Below are 9,690 nucleotides of genomic sequence, written 5' to 3'. Positions count from 1 at the left end.
CACAACCAGCACTGCTCCCAGCAGACCAGTCAACAGTAACAGCTGAGAACACAAATTTATAATGAATGATCTCTTGCTGCTGTAACACTGTAACACGGGCGGCACGGTGGCGCAACGGTAGAGTTGCTGCCTTACAGCGAATGCAGCGCCGGAGAATCAGGTTCGATCCTGACTACGGGCGCCGTCTGTACGGAGTTTATAAGTTCTCCCCGTGACCTGCGTGGTTTTCTCCGAGATCTTCAGTTTCCTCCCACACCATTAATTGGCTGGGCAAATGTTTAAAAAAAATTGTTCCCTAGTGGGTGTAGGATAGTGTTAGTGTGCGGGGATCGCTGGGCGGCGCGGACCTGGTGGGCCGAAGGGCCTGTTTCTGCGCTGTATCTCTAATTCTAAATCTAAAATTTCCCCGGTGTGGGACGAATAAAGGAATATATTATTTTTATTATTATGCATTCAAGAGAGAGCTAGATAGAGCTCTTAAGGATAGCGGAGTCAGGGGGTATGGGGAGAAGGCAGGAACGGGGCACTGATTGAGAATGATCAGCCATGGTCACATTGAATGGTGGTGCTGGCACGATGGGCCGGATAGTCTACTCCTGGGCTCGAAGGGCCGAATGGTCTACAATATTGTCTATTATTCACATGAAAATATGGTGATGGTTGTTTCAGGACCTCGGACAGCGACCCACGTTTGTGAGGACAGTATTTTCAGCACCTTGGACAGCGTAGTTTGATCAACTTCACCGAGATCAGGACAAATGCACAAAACTACTGGAGAATGTATTCACAAAATGATGGAGTAACTCAGCAGGTCAGGCAGCATCTGTGGATTGAATGGACAGACGACGTTGCGGGGTCTTTAGATCGATTGCAGCGTTGGGAATAAGCTGTAAAAGGGAGATAGAGACGGGTCAAAGCCTGGCAGGCAGCGGCAGAGTTGCAGAGTCCCGGGTTCGATCCTGACCTCGGGCGCTGTCTGTGCTGAGTTTGCACGTTCTCCCCGTGCCCGCGTGGGTTTCCTCCGGGTGCTCCGGTTTCCTCCCACACTCCAAAGACGGACAGGTTTGCAGGCTTCTGTAAACGGTCCCTTGGGTGTAGGATAGTGTGCGGGGATCGATGGTCGGCATGGACTCAGTGGGCTGAAGGGCCTGTTTCCACGTTGTAACCCTAAGCTAAACTTAAAAACAAGTGACCCTTGGATACAGGGGTGAGGGTTTGATCAGCAGATAGGTGAAGTGACAAGGGAGAGAGATGAAAAGGAGATAAAAGGATGTCAGATCAATAGACAATAGACAATAGGTGCGGGAGTAGGCCATTCGGCCCTTCGAGCTTCGAGCCAGCACCGCCATTCAATGTGATCATGGCTGATCAGGAGAGGAGGCTTAAAATGTAATGGGGGGAGGGGTATGTGGGTGGAAGGGGCGGGGTGGTGGGGGACTAGGGTGGATAAAAGAGGGAAGATGGACTCGGGGGTGGGAGATGAGTCTTACAGCAGAATCTTAATTTAGATTCTATCAAACCTTCAGATGTCAGACCTGCAATCATAAGCAGACTGTACCTGAATACAAATTCCAAAGCGTTTGTGCCTAAACTATTTTGCTGTATTGCGCATCCGTCCAAACTGACAGCACAGAATCAAGTCGAAACAAACAAGGAGCTTTAGATAGAGCTATGAAGCATGGAGACAGGCCCTTCTGCCCACCGGGTCAGTACTATCCACCAAACGCCCATTCGCACTAAATGTGTAGGAAGGAACTGCAATTGGTGGTTTACACCGAAGATATTGCCCAGAGTAGGGGAATCGAAGACCAGAGGACATAGGTTCAAGGTGAAAGGGAAAAGATTTAGTAGGATTCCGAGGGGTAACTTTTTTCACACACATTGTGGTGGGTGTATGGAACAAGGTGCCAGAGGAGGTAGTTGAGGCTGGGACTATCCCATTGCTTAAGAAACAGTTGGACAGGTACATGGATAGGACGGGTTTGGAAGGATATGGACCAGGCGCAGGCTAGGTGGGACTAGTGTAGCTGGGACATGTTGGCTGGGGTGGGCAAGGTGGGCTGAAGGGCCTGTTTCCACACTGTATCACTCTACGACTCTCTACGACTCTATAGACACAGAATGCTGGAGTAATTTGGTGGGACAGGCAGAATCTCTGGAGAGAAGGGAAGGGTGATGATTCGGGCTGAGACCTTTCTTCAGACTTTTAAGAAGGATCTCGACATGAAATGTCACCCATTCTTTCTCTCCAGAGATGCTGCCTGTCCCGCCAAATTACTCCAGCATTCTGTGTCTATAGAGTCATTGAGTGATACAGTGTGGAGTTGCTCCAGCAATTTGTGCCCATTCACCCACACATCTTACTCTATTCCACCCTTTTATCATCCCATCACCCTCCAAACCCAGATTCTACCACTCACCTACACTCGAGGGGCAACTCAGAGACCAAATTGACCTACCCACCCTCAAGTCTTTGGTTTATGGGAGGAACCTGGGGCGAAGGAGCAGACTCCAGAGATGGGATTGAACCCGGGTAGCTGGTACTGGAGGCTCGAGGTGGCAGCTCGGCCAACCGCCCAGGGACAGATGGACAAGATATAGATCAAAAACACATGAGACCGACCAGAAGACCAAATGTGATGGGAGCAGAATTAAGCCATTCGGCCCATCAGGTTTGCTCCGCCATTCAACCAGGGCTGATCTATCTCTCCCTCATAACCCCATTCTCCCTGTCTTCTCCCCATAACCCCTGACACCCGTACTAATCAAGAATCTATCTACCTCTGCCTTAAACACATATACAAAGTGCTGGAGCAATTCAGAGGGCCAGACGCCATCTGTGGAGAGAGTAGAAACATAGAAAATAGGTGCAGGAGTAGGCCATTCGGCCCTTTGAGCCTGCACCGCCATTCAATATGATCATGGCTGATCATCCAACTCAGTATCCCGTACCTGCCTTCTCTTCGTACCCCCTGATCCCTTTAGCCACAAGGGCCACATCTAACTCCCTCTTAAATATAGCCAATGAACTGGCCTCAACTACCCTCTATGGCAGAGAATTCCACAGATTCACCACTCTGTGTGAAAAAAAACTTTCACATCTTGGTCCTAAAAGACTTCCCCCTTATCCCTAAACTGTGACCCCTTGTTCTGGACTTCCCCAACATCGGGAACAATCTTCCTGCATCCAGCCTGTCCAACCCCTTAAGAATTGTGTACGTTTCTATAAGATCCCCCCTCAATCTTCTAAATTCCAGCGAGTACAAGCCAAGTCTATCCAGTCTTTCTTCATATGAAAGTCCTGCCATCCCAGGAATCAATCTGGTGAACCTTCTCTGTACTCCCTCTATGGCAAGAATGTCTCTCCTCAGATTAGGAGACCAAAACTGTACACAATACTCCAGGTGTGGTCTCACCAATGCCCTGTACAACTGCAGCAGTTGGACAGATGTTTCTTTAGGTGGAGGGAAATGAAGGAAAACAGCACGTTACAGTGAGTATGTAACATTGTGAGAGGCATATGTAGAGTAGAACCTATTTTCCAGGAAGGTGAAACCAAATACTAAAGGGCATAGCTTTATGGTGTGGTTTAAAGGTGATGTGCAGGGTACGTTTTTCTTTTAACAGAACGTGTTAAAGAACATGTGCCTGGGTGGTGGTGAAGGCAGATAGCCTAATGGCATTTAAGAGACTTTTGCAGAGGCATATGGATATGCAGGGAATGGGTTTTTGTGCCGGGGAGATAAGACTTGGACAGCATCATGCTGGGCACAGACATCGTGGGCTGAATGGCCTGTTCCTGTGCTGTCCTGTCCTGTGAAGGAAGGAACTGCAGGTGCTGGTTTAACACCGAAGATAGACACAGAATGCTGGAGTAACTCAGCGGGACAGGGCAGCATCTCTGGAGGAAAAAGGACAGGTGACGTTTTGGGTTGAGACCCTTCCTCAGACCCTATTGACTTATTCCTTTTCTCCAGAGATGCTGCCTGACCCGCTGAGTTACTCCAGTATTTTTGTGCCTGTCTTCTGTACGGTTCTGCTGTATTCTATAAGAGAGACCAAATGTGATGGGAGCAGAATTGCACGATTAGGTTTCAGACACATTAAGTGAATGATAGGCACAGCATGCTGGAATAACTCAGCGGGACAGGCAGCATCTCTGGAGGGAAGCAATCGGTGACATTTCGGGTCGAGACCCTTCTTCAGACGGAGAGTCGGGGTGGGGGGGGGGGGGGGGGACAGAGATATGGAAGGGTGAGGTGTGAAAACGAGACTTCAAAGGAGACGCGGACCAAGGAAAATGTTGAAACGTCACCCATCCCTTCTCTCCAGACGTGCTGCCCTGTCCCACTGAGTTACTCCACCATTTTGTGCCTACCTTCGGTGTAAACCAGCATCTGCAGTTCCTTCCCACCCATTAAGTGAAAGGGGTTTTACAAAGGATCCAGCGATGGAAAGGACAGATATGGACCAAGCGTGGGCAGGAGGGACTAGTGTAGCTGGGACATGTCGGCCGGTGTAGGCAAGTTGGGCCGAAAGGGCCTGTTTCCACACTGTATCACTCTATGATACTATAATTTTTTCAGAGAGTTGTGAATCTGTGGAATTCTCTGCCTTCTGAGGCAGAGGAGGCCTATTCTCTGAATGCATTCAAGAGAGAGCTAGATAGAGCTCTTAAGGATAGCGGAGTCAGGGGGTATGGGGAGAAGGCAGGAACGGGGTACCGGTTGAGAATGATCAGCCATGATCACATTGAATGGCGGTGCGTACAGGCTCGAAGGGCCGAATGGCCTACTCCTGCTCCTATTGTCTAACTGTAGCCGGTTCCTTTGGGTTCCCGTGCAGTGGGTATAGAAACATAGAAAATAGGTGCAGGAGTAGGCCATTCGGCCCTTCGAGCCTGCACCGCCATTCAATATGATCATAGCTGATCATCCAGCTCAATATCCCGTACCTGCCCTCTCTCCATATCCCCTGATCCCTTTAGGCACAAGGGCCACATCTAACTCCCTGTTAAATATAGCCAATGAACTGGCCTATGGGGTATGCAGGCCACACGTTTAAATCGGGGAGGGGGGGGTGGAAGGAGGGGGGGGGGGGGTGGAGGGGGGAAAGGGGGTGGCTACGAATGAAGCTTGTGTGTCTTAACCCGGAGGCGTAGAGACTGCGCCGATTGCGCCTTGAAAACTCTTCTCATTCCATCGCTGCGGTCGCTGGATTAGTGTAAATCTGCTCTGGGTAATTAGCGTCCAAGGACGAGCAGGGCAAATGGAAATGGGGAAGCTAAGGCCATAACCACCCTCCGCCGAGAAAATCGCGTCCCGCCCCCTGATGCCCACAGATTGCTAATTGGGAGGGAAAAAAACCCCATCAGCGACAGATCACGTATATAAATAATGTAAAAGACGTACACAAAAATATACACACATGTATATAAATGCACACACATATCAAATAACTGCACTCGTATCAGTAAATTCCACGCAACGTTAGACGTCTATGAACATATTAATTCCAAATAAATAGACACGTTAAAAATTAACTGCATGCAAAATCACATTAACACACACACACACACACACGATCAGGCACACGAACATTTTTGTTTTACATTGAAACACGAACGCAGCACTTTGGAAATAAACAAGGCCACCCCAATCGGTTCATATCTCAATATATTTCAGTTCCATTACTGCATGTTTAATGTACAATACAAAACGAAAAATTGCCTAGAGTATCTCAACAATTGGCACGTTTGACAATCGGTCAAAACCCTTATTCACTTCCCCCCCCCCCCCCCTCCCATTTCCCTCCCCGACCCCCCCCCCCTCACCCTCCCCCCACCCGGTTTTTGATGTTGTTTCTTTGTTATTGAGAGAGCGAGAGAGAGAGAAAGAAAAAAACCCAACAAGCATTACATTCAGAGAATGACAGAATGACATTCTGCGGATCAAATGTGCAAAATTAAACGGCGGCTGGAAAAACAACCGTGACCGTGAAAAAGCAGACACGAATCCCTCCAATCTCCATCTCTGCAACACACACACACACTAACACACTAACACACACACACACACATACACAAACACGCATACACAAACGCACACACACACAAACACACACACATACACAAACGCACACACACATACAAACACTGACACACATACACAAACACTGACACACACACACTAACACACACACACGCACTAACACACACTAACATACACACACTGACCCACACACACATACACAAACACACATACACACTAACACGCACACACACAAACACACACACATACACAAACGCGCACGCACAGACCCCACCCAGTTTTCTCCAAGGAGCTGGAACAAATGTCTTTCCCAAATGGGAAAAATAAATAAATGTATGTGTACGCACATATATATATATATATAGATTTGAGTTTAAACTCACACTCTTATCTACAGCATGTATCCAACAAATAGCCCGTGGAACCGCGCGAAACTGTTTCGTTTGAAAGCATCCTCGCGTTACAGCGACAATATATCATGCACTCATTTGTCACGTCGAAAAAACAATGACAAATAAATGTTAGAATGTCAAAAATGAACAATAATACTGCCATTCACAGCACAGTTTGGAATACAAATAAAACTCGCAGAGGTTTAAGGATTTAGGTTTCGGTTTTTGATGCAATTCTACGCCAATCTGGTTTGGGGTTTTTTATTTGTTCGGCTTCAAAGCCAGTTTTTAATAAAAAAAACAAATTAACCCCTTTCTTCCAATCCTCCTCTTATTTAACTCCGGGTCTCAGAACTGCTCACTGAGATTAACAATGGACATTTGCTCACCCACTCACTCGTTCGGCTATTATATAGAATTATAATTAATGTTATTTTATCGATTCCAAGAATTTTTTAAATTCTATTCTAACGGTCCAGACTTATTATATACTGCCCACTGGAGTCTCTGGTGTTGGATTCGTTCTTGAGGTCTTGAAAGACCTCGGTGAAATAATGAGGGTCGGAATTTATCCTGAGCATCTTGGCACTCATTCGGTCGATGATAGCAAGGCTTCGCTCCCAGAAGATCTCCTTGTTGGTTTCCACCAGGAAGGGCTTCAGAGGGTAAGATATCTCGTTGCCCATGTAGGAATAGGCGAGATAGAGGCAGGTGAGGAACGTGGCTTGCAGTTCGAAGTCGGTGGCTGTCTCCTCGTCGACCACCTCCCGGCAGAGGAGGTAGACGAAGACCACGTTGGCCGGGGTGATGAAGCCTTGGTCTTGCCATCCCTGGATGAGCAGCGAGCGGTCCACGTTCCTGAACCACAGCACCGGCTCGTTGGCGTTCATCTGCTTCAGGCGGTAGCACCTGCGGCACAAGAAGTCCCCCAGGCTTCGCAGGAGCTCCCCGGTGGAAGCCTGCACCACTACCCGGCGAGGGGAGCAGAGGACGCCGCTCGGCTGCTTCTGGGTGGGCTGGAGGTTCTTGGCCGCGGGCTTGAGGCCGGTGGGAGCCACTGGGACCGGGACTGGGATGGGGACGCTCGGGGGCTTCTGTTGGCCCGGGTAGGGTTCGGGGCCGCTTGGGGCTTGGCCCAGGGGAGGGCAGGACTTCTTGAGGTTCTCGCTGTTGAGATGTTTCACCGCTTCATTGTTCCCGGTGGGTTGTACCTGGCCGGCCGGAGTCGGGTTGACCTTCTTGGCGTTCTTCTTCTTGGCGGAGGCGGCCACAAGACGCTTCCAGGTGAGGGCGGAGATGAGCACCGAGTGCTTCTTCAAGCTCTTCTCCTTGGCGCTCTTGCCGCCCTGTTGGCCACCTTCCACCGAGCCGCCCTTGTCCTTGGGCTCTGGAGACAGCGAGAGCACGGTCCCCATGTCTCCTCCCCCCTCTGGAATCCGACTGCCGGGGGGTGTTGGGGAGGTATGTCCTCTGCTAGACCTCTCGCTGGTACCTGCAGAGACACAAGCTCGACCTTCCCCCCTGGGATGCCCCGCTCAACCGAGCCTCATTGGACTTTGAGGTCGTCTTCTTCCGGGGGCGGGGGGGGGTGGTGGGGTGGGAGAGGGGAAGGGAGGGGGTGGTTCTGGCCCAGGGATGGATGAGATTTGCCTCTAAAATCTCAGGGTCGCCTTCTCCAGTCGCTCGGACCAACCTGTCACCAGCTGGTCTCAGGGTGGACTGGCGCGGTCTGTCTCACCCCCTCCCCAACCCAAACCCAACCCAAGCCCAACCCCAACCCAACCCTCGCCCCTCCTCCCCGCCGGCGCCACAGCCAATCACAACGTCCAACTCACGGCCAAGGGAGCAGCCACCCAACCTATCAGAGCGGAGGCCGCGTCGACCTCGACCAATAGCCGCCAACCTCGCCCCAGCCAGCCAATCGGCGTTGGGGGAAACCGAGGAGGTCCCGCCCTCTTCAGGGGTGGGGGGCGGGCCTGAAAGTCATAACTGGCAGAGGGTTCAACCAATCCCAAGGCAAGGATGGGTGACAGGCGGCCTAGATGTCCAATGGAACCCATCGTACCATGGCCCAAGAGGGCGGGTGATATTTGCCAGTGTTGGCTGGTCATTGGATGATTCCATAGCGTTGCTTTGCAGAATTCACTGAGCCTGGAGACCAATATCACCTTTACATTCCAGTTCTTATTCTTGCATTTGGGGAGGGTTTAAGATGCATTTGCTTATAGAATTTCAAGATGCAAGACTACTGCATCGTTGATCAACGTTGGAAAAATTATACGTTTGTGTCTTATTTATGCAAGAGGCAGGGGAGGGGAGGGGAGGGAAGGGGGGTTACAATGTCCTTCGCTGGCGTTCATGCTCGCTTCAGTTTCAGCAGCAGCACCACTCCTAAACGACAGGATACATCGAAGGTATTTATTCACAAAATGCTGGAGTAACTCAGCAGGTCAGGCAGTATCTCGGGAGAGAAGGAATGGGTGACGTTTCGGGTCGAGACCCTTCTTCAGACTGTATTCTACAGAATACATCGAAACAACATCTACAGACCCATTTATTCACAAAATGCTGGAGTAACTCAGCAGGGGTCGTTCCTTCTCTCCCGAGATGCTTGCTGCCTGACCCGCTGAGTTACTCCAGCATTTTTGTGAATAAATACCTTCGATTTGTACCGGCACCTGCAGTCATTTTCTTGCACTACAGACCCATTCACGCCCACGAATCTGTAAATAAAATTGGACACACACACAAAAAAAACCCCCACAAGTGTTAAATCCCATTCGATGCAACGCCCTCACGATGAAAGAGGAGGATTCGCTACATGAATCTATTCTGCTGTCCGTTGTTGAGATTAACGTGGTGCTAATGTGATAATGCATGGGAACCATGTTTCGGTTCCATATCAATGCACGGTTTGCAATCGGAACAAACAATGGGCTCGGGCCAAAGGCACGCGTCTCAGTGGGGTGGGGTGGGGTGGGGTGGGAAACCATTCTCGACAACGGCAGTAATTTGCATTTGTTTAGTGCTGTGAACAATTGTCATCACCATTTCCCCCGCAAGCTACGTGAAGAGATACTAATTAAGAAAACAACTGCAGATGCTGGTACAAATCGAAGGTATTTATTCAATCAATCAATCAGGGGGTACTGATTGAGAATGATCAGTCTGAAGAAGGGTCTCGACCCGAAACGTCACCCATTCCTTCTCTCCTGAGATGCTGCCTGACCTGCTGAGTTAGACAATAG

The 9,690-nt window shown here is 49.8% G+C and overlaps 1 protein-coding gene across 1 annotated transcript; it reads right to left on the bottom strand.

Annotated features, from left to right (window-relative positions):
- Positions 1–5,839: 5,839 nt before the first annotated feature.
- On the bottom strand, positions 5,840–8,159 carry LOC144595723 (cyclin-dependent kinase 5 activator 1-like). The gene has a single exon (XM_078403280.1). The coding sequence runs from the start codon at positions 7,855–7,857 to the stop codon at positions 6,910–6,912; it is 948 nt and encodes a 315-aa protein (XP_078259406.1). The 5' UTR covers positions 7,858–8,159; the 3' UTR covers positions 5,840–6,909.
- Positions 8,160–9,690: the final 1,531 nt, after the last annotated feature.

Source organism: Rhinoraja longicauda, chromosome 8 (genome assembly GCF_053455715.1).
Source record: "Rhinoraja longicauda isolate Sanriku21f chromosome 8, sRhiLon1.1, whole genome shotgun sequence".
NCBI classification, from domain to species: Eukaryota; Metazoa; Chordata; class Chondrichthyes; order Rajiformes; family Arhynchobatidae; genus Rhinoraja; species Rhinoraja longicauda.
This window is presented reverse-complemented; position numbering and strand designations above follow the sequence as displayed.